This window comes from Squalius cephalus (genome assembly GCF_949319135.1).
Source record: "Squalius cephalus genome assembly, chromosome: 7".
Lineage (NCBI taxonomy): Eukaryota > Metazoa > Chordata > Actinopteri > Cypriniformes > Leuciscidae > Squalius > Squalius cephalus.
In genome coordinates, this window is record NC_137128.1 from 26,175,577 (window position 1) to 26,193,985 (window position 18,409).

Sequence of the window (18,409 nt, forward strand, 5' to 3'; positions counted from 1 at the left end):
CAGAGCAATTCAAAGAGTGTCCTCACACCATTGGTGCTCGGGCCCTAAATATCAACCATTATTGGTGGGTTTTCACTGAAAATCAACAATGCTGCAAATATCACCAACATTTTTTGAGAAAATCCGCAGCAAATTTAACAATTTTGGTCTGCAAAAATGTGACTATTTTAAAGACAGCAACAGTTGCTGTGGTAGGATTGCTCTGTCATGTGTTAAAGATGGAGCTTTAAAGGTGCAGCTGTCTTGTGGGTTGCATAGTGGCCTAAAACATGGTTTTCCTTTAGAAACCGAGACAACGTCACTCAAGTGAACGCAAGGGGGATAAGAAGGCTGTGAGGAAGCACCTTGACACTCAAAAGTCACTTTCAGTTATGATCACAGCAGGAGACGATATACTGTATACTGGAATACTTGAGTGTCAGTGAGTGGATGTCACAGCCTGTTACACCCGGGAGTAGTCTAGGGAAGTGTGTGCAAATGGTGTCCAGGGGGCACAGAAGCGAATGGGCGCACCGCTGAGAGCCTCTCGCTGTAGATTAGATGTGACACACTCCTGCGATGACAACAGGGCGGGTGGCGTCCCTGCAGCATTGTCCTTCACAACACACGTCTCACCCTCTGAGTGTCCTCTAAATCAACTCAAGACTTCAGAACTGTGAGGGTGCCCGAGGAGTGAGGTCCCACTCCCAACAGAGTATGTCAAGAGAAGCCTGCATGACAGTTTAGCATCAAGGAATGATGGGTCAACAACAAATAAGAGTCTTTATTTGTAAATGGTTTGTTTAGAACAATGCTGAATTCTTAGAAATGTACTCTTTGTATTCATGCTGAAATCATATGGTATTAAAAAAATCTTAAATTTTTATGAAATGTTTAAAGATGGCCTGAAATGGCATTAGTTGCATTATTTGTTTCTTCCCTACTGTGGCATATATCCGAGTTCTGTCACGACAGCTCTCGGGAGTGATTGGCATGGTAATGGGTATGACAATGTTGTATGTTTGGTCTTGGTGAAATAGATCTGCTACGCTGCTGCTGCTACAGGACTTGCTACTGCCAATACATACATGACACGCTGCTTTGAGCAAGTAAGACATGCTGCTGCTGTACAATATAGCGTACATTAATTACCTGTAGCAGATCAATACAGGTAGAGCTGGGGGAAGGTGGAGGGTTTCTGAAAGTGCGCTGCACTGCTAAGGCAAATGCTACCCAAGTATTTGAAGGTTGAGCAGCGAGCTCATTGGCTCCTGATACGGCAGCTATCACAAATTATTAATTCTTATACCATGGTCTGAATACTCGATTCTGATTGACAGGAAGGAGTGCAATAAAACCACGTAATGCAGAAACAAGACCACAGAAACTTGATGTCAATGCTGTCCCATGCTAAATTATGTAATAAATTAGCTTTATAATAGGGATGTCCCGATCCGATCCACGTCATCGGTATCGTGCCGATACTGGCCCAGAACGCTAGATCGGATATCGGAGGGGAGAAAAAAATATGATCCGATACCTATTAGGGGTGGAACGGAACATGTATTCGTATTGAACCGAAACGGTACGTGCGTCACGGTTCGGTGCATGGATTTACACGGAGAATACACGGTATAAAAATAAATAAAACTCGCGTGCACATTAATTAATGTAATGCGTAACTACTGTTAGATAGGCGCATAGACATATGCGGGTTCTTTAGGGACACCTAATCTGTAGCCCCGCCTTAGCTCTGAACGCACATCTATTTCGCTTCAAACGCTCGCTTTATACGCGCGTCCTATTCGCTTTGGACGCGCGAATGGATTCAAAATGTTCAAGCATCGAACTAGACGCGATAGACGCGAATTTGACGCTCTATTCGCGTTTGGTGTGAACGCAGCATAATGAACAGGCTGCTATGTCAAGATTGCAATGCTGGAATGTGTGTGTGTGTGTGTGTGTGTGTGTGTGTGTGTCAGAGAGAGAGGCACGGGTGCAATCGAACAGTGGAAACAAAAAAACAAACTCCGTAATTTTGTTCATACAGGACATCATTAAAACTGCAAAGTGTTTAGCCTACTTATATTTGTGTAAAACACAACATTGTGCTTTTGTCAAACTGTAAACTCGTCAAACTGTAACCTACAACCAGGCCCGTCGCGACAAGGCAAGCAAACCAAGCAATTGCTTGGGGCCCCGAGCTGGCCTGGGGCCCCAAGACAACGACTGGTTAAGAATAAAATGCAACGACAAACTGTGTGAGCGCCCCTTTGATAGTCAATGCAGTAAAGTGCAATGACACTGTTATCGGGATCCCCCTCAAGGGGGCCCCTCTCAGTAGTCGCTGACAGCAGCCAGCCAACCACGTGATCTCTGCTGCCGGCAAAATACAAAAACTCCTCGGCAGTCATCATGAAGCGGAATTATGCTTCAGGAAGCCAGAAAAGAATGAAGAGAAAGGAAGAGGAGGATAAGAAAAAACAAGATAGTGGTAAGTAGGGGTGTAACGATACACGTATTCGTATTGAACCGTTCGGTACGAGGCTTTCGGTTCGGTATTCGGTACGCATTTTCAAACCGAACGGTTCATTGGACCATTTTTCCTGCCGACCAAAATTTCGTCATTTCAAAAGTAGGCGCGTTGTGCGTGGCAAGCGCGCTCATAATGTAGAGACGCCCGCGCGACCACAACATTACCCAACATCAAATGGCAAACGTAATGCAAGCGGAACGAAACTGCTCGTTATTGTGTGGTTGACGGACCGCTTATCAGTTTGGACCAAAGAAGCGCGAGCCGATCTTGATCAAGCGACACTGTTACACAGCGCTAATAAGAGATCCAGTAAAGAAAGCATTTGAATTCGCCACAGAAGTAATAACATCGCTGCGAGATCTAGTGAGAAACATTCACATCGTTTGGCAGGAATAGTAGGCTATAATGCCTTCAAGTAACATTACGTCGGTTTTATTTTGACATTATGAATACAATGCCCTCAAATGTTAATCTGAACTAAAATAAACATTTGTTTATAACTACTACAATATTACATTTTATTTTTTCCAAGGAGCTGTTTTGTTTTATATGCTCCTAAGAAGAGTCAATTATAGCTCCAGAATTGCTCAAAGTAAAAAAAATTGATATGTTATGATGTTAGTTTTAATTAAAAAAAAGAAGAAAAATAAATAAATCAAGGAAATTTCTCTGGCATTTCTTTCTTTTTGCTGTATCGAAAACGTACCAAACCGTAACACAAGTGTATCGTATTGAACCGAACCGTGAATTTTGTTACACCCCTAGTGGTAAGTGATAAATTACACTGGATAAAATAGCTCCACTTGTCTTGTACAAATGGTGTAATTTTGCAGCAGGTAGGCTAGAAAAAATATGTTTATGTTAGCTACCTGCCTGACGGCAAATGCTGCTTGTAACAAACAGCTAGTGCAACTTTTTTTTTGAACGGACGGCATATGGTTACATATTATAATATGTTTTTTATTGGGGGGGCCTCCATGTCCATTTTGCTTGGGGCCCCCAAATTCCTTCAAACGGCCCTGCCTACAACTGTCACCCAACCAAAATCACACACACACACACACACATGCTGTTTAAAAGCAAAAATTATCTAATCTTTTGGACATTCATCATATTGCATTGGTTTTCATTTCTTGTCCTAAAACAGAGCACTAATCTGTTTATTTTTAAGTTACACATTCTACATTGATTAAAAAAGAAAATCAAATGTGTTTTTAATGGTAGTATTATTTTGTACAGAAATAAATTATTTATAATTCAGATGAGAATAAAGTTAATTCAAATTTTAAGGAAACAAATATATTGATCTGAAATATAGCAAATTAATTTTAAATTCATTCAGGTACGATTACCAAACATATATCAAGGTCTTTTGAATAAAGGCTGGCAGTCTTTCATTATCAGCTGTTGTTGTGGACTATATACTGGAGAAGTATTTGTTCTCCATTTGAGTTAGATGTTTTTATGTGGCTAATTGAGCAAAGTGCTTCCATATATTTTATTATTATTAGTATTAGTTCAAGAATAAAATAAAAATATCGGATTGATATCGGTTTCGGCAAATAGCCAAAGCTGCAGCATCGGTATCGGAAGTGAAACAGTGGTATCGGGAAATCCCTACTTTATAACATTAAATTTCTCAACAATGAGACGGTCACATTGCTGTTTTTGAAGTAATTAATCTTGCAGCTTCACTATTAGTAGAGAGACAATGCACAGACGCAGGTAATTTACACATGCACAATCTCTTACTGCACTACTTTATCTCTAGTTGTGTCTCAAATGATACAGCAAAGCAGTTTTGTTGATTTTTCCCCCAAAAAAATAATTACAAAATAAAAGTATTACTATTATTTTTACCCTCTACTTCACAGGACAATACAGAGTAGACACGAAAGTAGGTGTGAAATTGACAACATGTAACTGAATTGCAACAAACAGCCGCAAAGTGCTATCTTATGAAATTACTCACATTTCACTCTTGCATAAGCTTGAATCATTGACTGTTTCACAACACTAATATTCACAGGCACACAAAGCCCTCAGCTCATGCAAACACTGTGGTAGAGCGTGAGTCTGTTAGCTGGATCTAGACATACGTCGCTGTGGATGGTGCAGAGTGATGAATTACTGACCTTTTAGTGCCCACTCTGTGGTTGGGTGCAATGTCAATTGTGTCTGTGGCTGAGTCGTGGCGCACAGCCAATCCAAGGTCAGCGATGCAGCAGGAACCATTCTTCTTCACTAAAATGTTTTTGGATTTCAGATCACGATGGGCAATGGCGGGCTTACCTGAGGATTGGACAAGACATAGTACAGCATTTACTCTATTACAATTCTCTTCCATTTAATTGAGTCTTTTTCTTAAACAGCAGGACATTTAGGGCGTGTTCACACTTTGCAGGTTTGGTTCGATTAAAATGAACTCTGGTGCAACCACTTTGTTAAGCCCAAAGTATACTTAGTTTTTTTTATGCGTACAGTACACGTAGCTTTTCAAATTAAACTCCATTTGATAGCGTGCAACAACGCAGGTGGTCGACACATGCGCTCTTGAAACGTTCATCTTTGTCCAGTGTCTGCACTATTTTTCTCCAGAAGTTACGACCGATAGAAATGTCTTTGTATTCTGTTAAAATAAAGTTGTGGCTATCTCGTAACCCCCTCACACAAATGCGGACATTCTGTTGCTGTTGCAGTCTCTGGTATTTTGTTGTTACGTCTCTTTAGTTTTGTTTTCTACTGTGAAACAATGGCCTGGGTCAGTGTTGACACCTTGTGGAACAACTGATTAGTGCTAAACAAATTTAATGCACATGTGTGATCGATCTGCGCATACAAAGTATGCGTGGTTACAAAAATCAGGCAGTATGCATACTATTCTGGCGACGAAATTTGCATCACGCACACTGTACGCGGACCCTAATATACCCATAAAAAACGAAGTGTACTTTGGCCTTTAATACGGTTAATCTGAATAAGTGTAACCGCTGGTGCGCACCAAACAAGATAGTCCGTGTTGCATTCATATTTCTGTTTAACTGCACCAGAGTTTGTTTGGAAGCGGACTCCACAAGAGAACCTAAAAAGGACAGAATGCTCAAGCATACCTGGTTCTTAAAAGTCATAAAAGTTATGATGCCCATTATGGTTCTGTACAGGCATCAGAAACAACATCGTCTCTTTTCAGCAGATCTTCGATTGTGTATGTGACGGAGGAATTCCTGCTACTGTTTTCACTCCTTTACACATTTTATAAGCTCTTCATGAGTTCTCAACAGGTAAAAATACCATTATATTTAGCCTAGCACACAGCATTGTTATACACATACATAATGAAAGTTGGGTTTTTTTGTATCTTAAGGTTTGGTAAAAAAAAAAAAACAGTGTGAACGCTTAAGCGAACCAGGACTAAATGTATTGTTTTCTTTTTTGGTCCAGACCAAAAGAACCGAACTACAAGTGTGAACACACCCTCAGTCATACACTTTGTTTCTGTTCCTGTCGTGTCACATTATATTACTGTATATAAAATATCACAAATTTGATTCGAGAAAACAAAGTGGACAGCCTAAAGCACCATATTTATATGAAAATGTTTGCATGTTCATGTAAAAATGTCTGTGCTTCAGAAAGTATCAAAGAAAAGTGACTTCTGTATTGTGACTTACCCTGAGTCCCCACAATCTCCATATGTAGATGAGCGAGACCGCTGGCAGCGGAGAGAGACAGCTTGATCATGCCCTCCACTGTGACCGTGTACCTGTTCAGGTAGTCAAACAAGGAGCCGTGCTCATGGTAATCAGAAACCAGCCACAGCTGAGTCCACGTGCCGTTATCTGAGATAAGTAGAGAGAGCAGAACCCCTCAATGTTGGTTGAGTGGTTTGAGATCATTCCTGCATATTTTTCATGGACGAATCCAATGGCAAAATCTACATAGTAGAGCAGCTGATGTCTGATGCATGTAAATTATATAATTAGTGCGGTCAATCGATTAAATAAAATTAACAAATTAAATCACAAATTTTTCCATAATTAATTGAGATTAATCGCACCTAACATTAAAGTTTTTAATATTTTTTTTATAATGTAATTCAAATTGAATCTCCATTAATGTTGAAACAACAAAAATTATATTTTAAATATTTGGGGCCCTATTTTAACGATCGAAGCGCATGGTCTAAAGCGCACGGTGCAAGTGCACTTAGTGCATGTCCGAATGCACTTTTGCTAGTTTAATGACAGAAAAAATGGTCGGCGCGCCCAGCGCATGGTCTAAAAGGGTTGTCCCTATTCTATTAATGAGTAATGGGTGTGTTTTGGGCGTAACGTGCAAAAAAAACAGTCAGAGTCTGATCTTCCATTCCCTTTAAAAGCCAGTTGTGCTCGCGCCATGGCGGATTGCTACTTACATGGCGGAATTTGCAAGCGGAAAAACAGAACGTGTCTCCAGAGAGCAAACGGATCTGCTCGTGCGCGGGGTTAAAGTGCGCAAGCAGACCATCTACGGGACAAGCCGGATTCCATCAGAAGTTTTACTCTGCATTGAAATTCACAGAGTAATATCTAGTTGATAAAATATTTTCGAGCAGAGCAGAACTAGAACATTCCTTAAAAAATAACCTAAAATAATAATAATAATAATAATAATAATAATAGGAAAAAAACTTCTATTTGGTACAGAAATTTTCCCATGATTTTTTGGGAAACTTTTAAAATTCCCTGATATCCTTTGAGATCCCTGACTGTAAAACACTGTAAATATAATAGAATTGACCAATAACACCACAAACAGAAATGTGAAGTACTACCTTCCTAAACGCACTTATGCTAGAGAGCAAATAATGTACAGTACAATAAAACTTAATGCAACTGAAGTGCTTTCAGTGTTGTATGACCTTTGTTGTCTGCAGCAATAAAGCCCAGGATGTTCTCATGACGAAGCATGACAGTCTGGTAAATCTCCGCCTCACGGAACCAAGAGCGCTCCTCTCTGGAGGAGAAGATCTTCACTGCCACCTCTTCTCCACGCCAGCGGCCCCTCCACACCTCTCCAAATCGCCCCTTCCCTATGCTCTCCTGGAGAATGATGGTTCTGGCAATGGTCCTTTGCACTAGCAGTGGTAAACCTATAGAAGACAAGAAAAAGCAGTCAGGGAAAAATATAAAAAAAGTCAAATACAAGCTTACAAATTATTACAATTTTTTTTTTTTTTTGTCAGAATACACAACAACATCTAATGTCAATGGAGAAAGATGCTCTTTGCCCTCAAAACAGTGTAGTTACGGCATCTGCCAGCAGGAGATAATAGAGCCATGCAAACAAGTCAAACCTTGAACCCTTGAGGAAGACTGTCATGATTTCATAGTCATGTAGGCTCTAAAAACAAATATTCTATCTGAGACACTGCCAACAAAACCAGCTAGTGCAGCTTCTGGACTAAAATCCTAGACTAAAGATAAAGCCTACAAGCCTACAAGTGAGGCTCATAACTCACGGAAAGCATTAAACTGTCAATTTACACATCCTCAATTGCTCCCAAGGGGCTTTGAAAACAAAGTTATGGAAATGACATTGGCTTGAGCGTACTTTGGGGCTTATAATGGGCAATACAGGAAAAACATCCTGTAAATACAAAAAAATGAAGCGGAATGTAATGATTTTAATTGAATCTTTGCATATTAAGTGGCATTGAAAAAAACGGTACAGCTGGATTCTTAGAAAGAAGAAAGACACACAATAATGTGATAATACTAGTATGTAAAATACCTGAGCCTGATCCAGAAGTGGTCATGTCATAAATGAGGTCCTTTAGCGTGGTGCCGTTAGCGAGGAACGGGTGGTTCATAGTGGGGTCTTCCTCACTTGGCACACGATGGTGGATGATGGAGCGATTATGGCACATGTACAAGAGAAGCACCAGCATGAAGCTCAGCACGCAGATGGGGATGGCAATCACTGCGGCCAAGGCTACAGGACTCAGAGACTGGGGTTCAGTATCAGGCAACACTGAAAGAGGAAGCAGCAAAGCACATGTTTTAGGCTGTAAACCAGTGGTTCCCAATCAGGGGACTGGGGCCCATATGTTGACCTCAGCAAACTTCCAGAGCCCCCCAATCGGTCTTAAAAAGGATTTAAATTTATATCAGCATAATATTAATTCAATTCAGAAAAAAAACCCACTAAAAATAAACATGTACAACAATAAACAGATCAGATCATAATTTTGTTTTTATTACAACAGAAGTACCATCAACTTACAAGGTATATATCAAATTGGATAGGAAGACTTTTGAATATTGTCTCAGACAACAGGGGGCTTTAGAGTCAAGTGTTGAGAACCACTGCTGTAAACACTAAGACAACACAAGTAATAAAAGGCAGTATTCATATTAGAGCCTTGGTCATGCTGAAACTATTTTCTGGCAAATGTGGATGACATTGAGAAAAAATTGCCTTTCTTCATTTTTTAATAAGCACCATAGAATAGTGAGACTTTGAAAGTCATTCTTTTGAATTACAAGTCTAAAAGACAAAGTTTTAAGAGAGTGGCTATCCGACAATCAATTTCCAGCACGTTTTGTCCTGTTTGTGATGTTCATCCACTAACGCTAATGTCAGTTGCTGCTCCTCTGCATATTAATCTGAACTAACACCAGACATTTTGGTAAAACTATTGAAACTCTTTAATATTAACATTTAAAAGCAAAGCATGTGAAATCCAAACTGTGTTTGACGGCTATTATTGTTGTATGTTGTTTTATACGTGATATTTCCTCTGTGTTATTTGTCCTTTGGAAGAATGTTTTGAGCTCCCGTAGGGAAAAGTGGCTGAATCAATTTATACTAACAGCTTGTTTTGATTGATTTTTGACTTAAATACATTTAGAGAAGTTCACTATTTTCATCAAGGCCATTTCTATTGCAAGGAAATTTTTTTGATATGTGGTCTAAAAGACCAATCTTAGGCAATTCTGCTGGCATGCACTAGCATAAAACAAATTAAATAATCGCCATTTGCGATACGGCATGGATCAGATCGGAAAAATAAAAATAAACTATTAAAAATTTTTAAACACTACACTAAACAAAGTTGTATGCTTAATTTAAAGGGCACCTATTATGCTACTTTTTACAGGATGTAAAATAAGTCTCTGATGACCCCAGAGTGTGTATGTGTCAAAATACCCCACAGATCATTTTTTATAGCATGTTGCCACTTTTGGGAGTGAGCAAAAACGAGCCGTTTTTGTGTGTGTCCCTTTAAATGCAAATTAGCTGCTGCTGCCAGCCCCCTTTCAAGAAGAGGGCGGAGCTTCAAGAGCTCATTCTCAGGCACACTAGGGCTGAACGATATTCTGTTTTAACATCGACATCGCGATGTGCGAATGAGCGATAGTCACATCGCCGGAACATGCGATGTGAAGGGTAACGTTAGTAGTACCCATAAGAGAACGGTAGCACACAGTAAACACGAGTTTGTTGTATGGCTTTTTGCTGGGGTGACATACGCGTTCTGCGTGCCTGCACAGTGATTGGTTCGCTGTGCCGCAGCTCACCGCGCTCACAGCCAACATTCAAAAATGCGCGACGAAGAGGATCCGCCGCAAAAAAAAGTCAAAATCAGCTATTTGGGACTAGCCTATTTCGTCTACAAAAAGGAGGATGTTGACCAAAAAGAGGTAGGCTACTTTGCTGGAGTGTTATAAAGTTGTGGATGGTTGTCTTTTTTAAACATTCGTTTATTTTTCGTGTTCGCATTTATGAGGAAAAAACAATGTTACGTGATATTACGGACGCGACCGTTATGAAAGCAACACTAAAAGACTGCTTTAAAACTTTCACAGAGACCTCAAACAGAAAGCACAAAGCCTTTCTTTAAAACAAATTTCGTTTTGTATTAATTGTATCTTAATTTTAATCAGTATTTCATTATCCAATTTCCTGGATTTAATAATGATTAATAATAATTAAATATAGCAGCCAGCGCCTGAACCCGAGATTAAGCTATGATCCATGAACCGAAACTCAGCGTAAAAGGTAGCCTACTCGCCTCACACACCTAAAAAAAAAAAAAAAAGAAAGAAAGAAATATATCTATTATCTACAGAAATCTCTACTTTTAAACAGAACCATTAAAAAAAATATAGCTATATTTAATCTGTATGAAAGTGCATTTCTCCCGATCACTGCTGCGAAGATCGCGAGTCAGTATATTGTCAACTTCATCTTTACAGAAAACACTTGTTTATTAATAAACAATTAAAATGTCTCATTGTAATATTTTACATATTATTAATCATTACTTTTGCTGGGTCTAGGTGCCGTTTACATGAACACGTCACTGAATCAGCACAGAAAACATAATTTTTCAGGTCCTAGAACCCGAAGAACGTTAGGTCCTGCGTAGAACGTTCACCGAATTCTGAGAGAAATATGTTTCTGGAATAAAATATTAAGTGGCCTTTTTGTTACTTGTAATGAAGCTTGCTTATTAGTGAAATTATTAATAACATGGAATGGTAATTATTGACTTTAGCCTGGATTGATGGCTCGCAATATCGCGATATATATCGTTGGGAAAAAAATATCGCAATGTAATTTTTTTTCCAATATCGTGCAGCCCTAAGGCACACCAGCAAAAAAAAAAACCCAGGATAATCTCACGCAATAAAATGTCAGAAACTGTACTAGCAGTGTTCAGTTCGAACTGGAGTCGGACAATGATGCCTACAGAGCCAGAGAATATGCTGTGCATGGAGATAGAACAGGTATGGTTTAGTTTAATTACAGTTATAACTTATGTTGTCACCTTGCTTTTCCACTACAAGCCTGTTGTAGCAGAGTAGACCTCTAAATGATGGGCAAAACTTTACTAATGAGTTTTATGAAGTTTATTGTACAGCACACAAAAGATGAAACGTCCGTTCACCTCAAACAAATCACCATAAGAGCTGAATAAAACTGTAGAAGTGTGCATTAAAGTCTTATCCATAAAGTTACAACTAACAGTAAACAAATATAAACAGACTTTATGCCTTTTCAGGGGGTGCTCAATAAACTGGTTAACAGTTATATTCGTAAAACAACTCCTAACTGTAATAAAGTGCGCCCTCTACCTTTCATTACCGCCTTGACCCGTAACTTATAGCACCGGAGACTAACGTTATAAGCTGGATAGTTTGTACTGATCCATCCTTGAGTAGCAACTTTTTAGCAAAGCCTGCCTTGTATTGCCCCTCGTTCACAAAGCAGTCTGGAGGGAAATGATTTAAGCAGACATAAACGAATTCAGGTACATTTTGGGGCACATGACCTTCAAAAGTAAAACTAATCCACTGCGTCCTCAGTGGCTCAGATGTTGGGAGAAAATGAAGACTCTTGTTCAATCTTACATCCAACAACAGAACACCAGGATCGCTACAGCTGCTCCAGTGCGGAGAAAATGGCGGATAGCGTACAATTCGCTGAGGGTGGAAACTATGGTAATGCAGGACTGTCAGTCAGCGGCCATGGTTGGGGCCTGTGCAGTATGATGTCACACTGCTCAGAGAATCAAAAAGGCATGCCTAATGAGTCTGCTTTGGTTTAATGAGGATTTAAAAATTTAATGGGGATTTAAAATTTAGGAGTGGGTGGATTTTTATCATTGTAGGGTGATTGTGTTCACAAACTGGCAACACACATTTATGTTCAAACACCATGTAAAAGTGGATTTTGCATAATAGGTGCCCTTTAATTGAATTTATGTACAGTATAGAAGATAAATGTAATAAATATTACTTTTGTAACTGCTATAAAATAAGAGCTCATAATAAATGCTCATGAGGAGTTTCAGTAACATTAAAACAACATTAATAAACATTAATCAAGCTTTAGTACTATTTTATCCCCCAACAAAATGTCAAATATTGACTGATAAATCTCCAATAACCATAAATAAATGAATGATTTTTTTTTTTTATTGTGCTGACATATTGTGAATCCCTACTATTCAGATTTAATAACAGTGATGACAATAAGAGAAATTCACAAGTTTTTCACAACTGTGCAGCGGCTGCAGCCCCTAGTAAAAATCTAAAATGGAGACAGCTAAAATGATTAAGAGTAATAAGGGAGCTCAGGAGCAGGTCTGTGCAAAAGCAAAATAATAAAAAACACTGAGTTAGGCCTAAATGAGTTCGCTGAGTTTGTTAGCTCTGGTACATTACTGTAACTGTAGGCTACATCAAAGTCTCACATCACAATTTCTTTTAATCTAAACATATGGTTCAAACTAATGAAAAAATTAAGCAACAAAGCCAGCTTTGAAGAACCAAGCACTTGTGTCCCTAGCTTCATTGTAAAGTGAGAGCATGAGAGCTCTATATTCATTCCTAAATGTCCCTATCTGTGACATATTAGCCAGTGTGCACTCCCAAGGTTTTCAGACTACTTCAGGACACTATGCATCTTTTATATACAACAGGAAATAATTGACACAATGGGCCTTACGTCTGTAAGCTCAAGGTCACAACAAAAAATTATTTAATTAAGCTGATGTAAAGCCATGTGGAACAAAGGATTTGGATGCACACTAAAAAAACAATGCAAATTCAACATGGAAAGTCATTGTAAAATCATTATATTGTGCCAGACAAAATAACCCCAACCCAAATATGAACTTGGGTATTGTGACACTTTTATGACATATTGACGTTATAGAGTCACAAACTCTTGAAAGCCCACTCTAAAGTCATCATGATCACATTATTCTCTTACCTGGGCTGACTTTTGGGTTCTTGTTGCACATGTAAGTGTCGCAGCAGTACGGCTGCCGGCCGTTGTTGGAAGAGGCGCACTGGAAAGGCCTGTCCGGTGGGTAAAGTTGATCTTGATGAATGCACTGACGCTCCTGTATTACGATCTGTCCGGCAGACTTTGCGACGACCGCATAACACAGGCCGGTTGTGTTACATGTCCGATTCACACATCGCTCACAAAAACACAGCAATCCTGATTGAAAAGAGAGAGAAAGAGACTCCAGGTTAGGATACATTTAGATAGTCAGCTTGTTAAACAGTACAGGATGTGTCCTAGGCAGATTAGTGTTGGGTGATATGCTCCATAGTCATATCGTCAGCCTGTGAGATCGGTGATATCTATAGTATATCTATACTATAGTATCATGCGGGGCGGGGGAAACAATAGTTTACAGTTTTGATCATTAATTTAATTAATTACTTTATTTTATAAATCGCGGAGAATGATAATCTTTTCAATCATTTTGCGAGAAAAGATGGAGTTGGCATGGAAATAAGTTGGAAAAATGTCACGTTGCATTAATATTTCACCCAGAAGGCGAGCCCGTGGATATCACACATGCAATTTGTCTTAGACACGACGATAGATGAATTTGCCTCAACATAAGCTGGCAACAGTATATCAAATGTTAATTCACTGGCTTAATATTTCTCCTGTGGACCATACATTAATGATGGTAGCCCAGGTATGAGAAGCAGCAATATTTTTTGTTAAAGTTGTTTTTTTAAAAGTCTGTGTTTGAAGCTGCTTTTGATTTTTATTGATGACTGATTTGTGCTGTGTTCGGACCTTAAGACTGTCATTGGGCCTATATATATTTTTTTAAATGTATTAATAATAATTTGTAAAAGTTATTAAAATGTTTTGTTAATGTGCTATGGAAACAAAATGCTGACAAACAAATCGCCTCAGCTTAAACAACAGCTATAAGAATGTATAAGAATGATGCGTCTCTTTTATAGTAAGCAGTGCACTCATGACAATTTGTGAATAGATCATCTTGCAATTCAATTTTGATGTGGGATGTAGTTTTGTAGTCTCTTTTAAAAACGTTTTCTTTGAGGAGTCCTTTCTCGTACGTGATTATCTATGTTGCAAGTGTGGTTATGTGGTTGGAATTACAGCACATGTCCTGTTAACCAGATTACACAGGAAGAGGAGACTGACAGCATAGCTCCCAGTTGGGCTTATCCATACCAGTCAAAGTCTGAAGCCTAGTGCTGTGGAGATGCAAGGACACAAAACCTGCAGCGGCCAAACCTCAAGCAGCCCCAGGCTTCAAACTAGAAAGCGAAAGGTTTCTGCCTGGCGTGTTCTAGTCAAAACACACATGTACCGATTCAAAGTCTTTAATAAGAAATCCAAATCGCAGGAGATCACAACACACTCTACATTAAGACGACACGGAACAATGAACTGAGGAAACTAAGGGCTTAAATACACAAGGTAATGTAATGAGGTAACTAAATGAACAACAGGTAAACATAATCAGTAAGTAAGGGAACAAACTGGCACACACTACGAAACTAGGGCAGAGGGCACACAGGCAAACAGGAACAGATCCAACACACAGTGAAACTAAACTTAAACAGAGCATACATGTTACAAGACAACTCGGAACTGAAATAAGCTGAGAGATGCACATTCTGAGAAAGCAACAACTCGCTGTGTGATTTAGCCTATAGAATGCTCCAAAACTTCAAGATATCAGTGCAAAAGTGCCCCTGTATGAGTTTTTGTTTCATGACATTTATATCATGATTAAGCAATATCACACGAGTGCTGTTTGTGTCCCGAATAGCACGAGTGCAAATGTGATATTTATTTTATACAGTTGTTCAATAAATAAGTTAATAATATATTATAGTTTAGACACAATATTTTCTGCTTTTGCTAAATTTTGCTAATGAAAATATTACCTGTAAAGCCAGAGCAGAACTGTTGTGCATCTCGGAGCAACACATAGCAGTGCTTAGTTTCTGAATCCAAGTTTTGATTGAATCAATCGGGTTAGGCAATGATTCTATGGTCCATTAAAGAGAGACATTTACTTAATTCCTGAATGAATCAGCCGTTTGATTAATGACTTAATGAATGACTTAATGATTTAACGACTTACTCATTTTGAAATTTACCGTCACCTACTGCCAGTTTTAGTTTCGAATTTAGAGTATCATTTCATTAAAAAAAGTATTTAATATTTCCATATTACCGTAATAAAAAAAACATTGAAGATATAGTTCACCCAAAAATGTAAATTATGTCATCATTTACTCACCCTCACGGCCTTACATAAAAAAATAAATAATAATAGAAAACAGTTAATTGAAATTAAAATAATATTTCACAATATTACTGTTTTACTGTATTTTTGATCAAATAAATGCAGCCTTTGTGAGCACAAGATACCTCTTTCAAAATTATTAAAGAATGGTAGCGTATGGTTAAGATCTAAGTGAATGCACCTAGATACTTAAAGAGATAATTCTGTCAATGATTCCAAACCTATGACTTTCTTCTGTGGAAAAAATGTCTGTTTTTTGTCCTACAGTGAAAGTCAATTGGGTCCAATGTTGCTTGGACTTGAGGGTGAGTAAATGATGAGAGCATTTTCATTTGTGGGTGATTTATCCCCTAACTTTACTTTTAGGATGTTATGGTAGTCACAAGTTATGCAGAGAACTAACAATACATTTAAAGATTTCATTTAAAAATCACATCCTCCCCTTACACACCTTCCCCACAGACTGTTGCTTTCATCAGCTTTATGTCCTGATGCAATTTTTTCACACCTCTGAAATCACTGTCAAGATCCTTAACTCAGAGTAATAAAGATGCAGTTGAAAAGCAGCAGAAGGGTTGAATAAAAACAATTATCGCTTAGTATAAATGCCGTTCAAAATGGTTACGTTTTTTGCACAGGCTGTGCATACCGTATAAATATCTAGTGCCATCTTTGACTTCAGTTGTGGTATAATTAAGAATGTAGAATGAACATTCTTCTTTGGTGTATTTGATATGACGCTCAGCATTATGATAAACATGATCTCTGGAGCACCAGCAGGATGTTAAAATGACTTTTATTAAATGCACTGAAGCTCATTGTAACAATGCATGCAGGGAAGCTGAAGACAGAAGACTCAGAAAACACTAATAAGTTTAATTCTTACTCAAAAAGCAAGCATACAAGCAGTGCAAACACATCTCAACATAACAGAGACTGGACAAAGAGAGAAGGCAAGGGTGAGGCTTAAATAACAAACTGAAAAGAGCTAATAAATGACACACAGCTGAAACCAATGAACTAATAATCATGGAAACTGAACAAAGGAACATGTGAAACTCAGACATGAACAAAACAGGGAAACGGATAAAAAAAAAAAAAAAAACATAACCCTGACACTCATGTTACATTAACTCATAATCAGTCCTCGTAAGATATTATATTTTACAATGTCTACCTGTAAATGACAAAGATCACTTTTGAGAATGTTGTGTTCTCAAGTTTTTTGGGAGTGTCCTGCACTTATTTTCTGTATTGCTTATAAACCTCTATTTTTGGCTTAATTACAGTGCAATTTTTTTATTGGGTAAGCGATTCTCTTTTGCTTGCTAACATGTCACAGGAAATAATCATAGATTCAGTCATAGATTCACGATGCAGATAATAGCCTGTTTAGAAAGAAAAACAGGAGGAAGAAAATAAATAAATAAATCATACTTCAGTGGTAATTGGACCAACATTTCAAGAAATAGAAAAAGAGACAAAGCTTCACAACAGCACTTCATTTACCAAAATGTGGTAAAATGACTGGAATTTAAAAGAGGCAGAAAAAAAAAAAAGTTTAAGGGTAGCACACAAACAGCAAATTCTGTCATTATTTAACTTATTACTTTTAAACCTCTACGACTTTCTTCTGTGGAACACAAAAGGAGATATTTCGAATAATGTGCCGGTTGCTCTTTTGCATTTCACTGCAACGAATCAGAACTGTAGCTTTCAAACTTCAAAAAGGACACAAAACAACCATCAAAATATCATAAATGTGCTTCATATAGCTCATGACTTCCATAGCTTTGCGGAGTGAACACAGAAAAATTGTTATTCACTGACAATCCTTTTGCTGTTAAACCGTTGCAGAAAAGACTCAAAAGAAAGATTCATTCATGAATCAGACAATACGTCAAGATATTTAGTAGTGATGCACCAAAATGAAAATTCTGGGCCAAAACCGAAACCGTTTTGTATAACTGTATTAATATAAGACTTTTAAATTAATTTCATGAATTTTACATAACTGAAAAAATCTGCAATTGAAACACTGATTGAGAGATTAGGATACATGACTCATTATACATTTCACTAAGTCATTCTAAATCTTTCAACATACTGTTCTGAAGTTTATTTAGTGTGCTTGATCCGTGCTGCCGCTTGAACTGATGTGGCTACAGCGAGTGATCTGTCGCGCCATATTAAGGAGTGCCAAAATGACATTTATTCATTGAATTTCGTGATAAAATCTGTAAAACTGTTTCATATTAAAAGTCAAGTCAAGTCATCCTCATATAGCGCTTTTAACAATGTAGATTGTTTCAAAGCAGCTTTACAGAGACAAACGTATAATTTAAGGTAATAGAGATTGTTTTGGCTTTATAGTGGTTCTTTAATAAAGTTATTTTCCAGCTAAAGTTAGTTTTGATTGACTCGCTTCCGTTGCAACGATCATTTGTTATTAAATTAGGGGCCGCTGAGACGACACCATTCTCTCTACATAGAATTTAAACGCGAACCCGTGAGAAGCGCTGATGGCGTTCACATGTGCATTAAGAAATGGTTCTATAGTTATGTGTGTTTGAATATATGTGCGCAGGTTTGGAATTCCCTACAGAACAAGCCTAAACAAAGTACTGGTGTTTCCTTATAGTTTTGATACAGAATTTTATTTTATGTTGTCACTTCGGGGTAGGTACACGAAACGAATTTTCCCGACAACGCTTTATCTGTAGAGTGGGAAAGGGATCCTCCATAGGGAGAGACTAGTTGGCACTTCAGCACTGCGTTGACATCGGGTCCAGGCGAAGGTCCTT

The 18,409-nt window shown here is 38.2% G+C and overlaps 1 protein-coding gene across 1 annotated transcript in view; it reads right to left on the bottom strand.

The window, feature by feature from the left end:
• Positions 1-18,409, bottom strand: part of tgfbr1a (transforming growth factor, beta receptor 1 a) — a 40,599-nt gene that overhangs the window by 10,213 nt on the left and 11,977 nt on the right. Inside the window, exons 2-6 of the mRNA XM_079877612.1 lie at positions 13,280-13,513; positions 8,288-8,527; positions 7,416-7,646; positions 6,187-6,354; positions 4,651-4,807 (exon numbers count right to left, since the gene is read on the bottom strand). Coding sequence (XP_079733738.1) covers positions 4,651-4,807; positions 6,187-6,354; positions 7,416-7,646; positions 8,288-8,527; positions 13,280-13,513 — 1,030 coding nt within the window. The remainder of the gene's footprint in view (positions 1-4,650; positions 4,808-6,186; positions 6,355-7,415; positions 7,647-8,287; positions 8,528-13,279; positions 13,514-18,409) is intronic.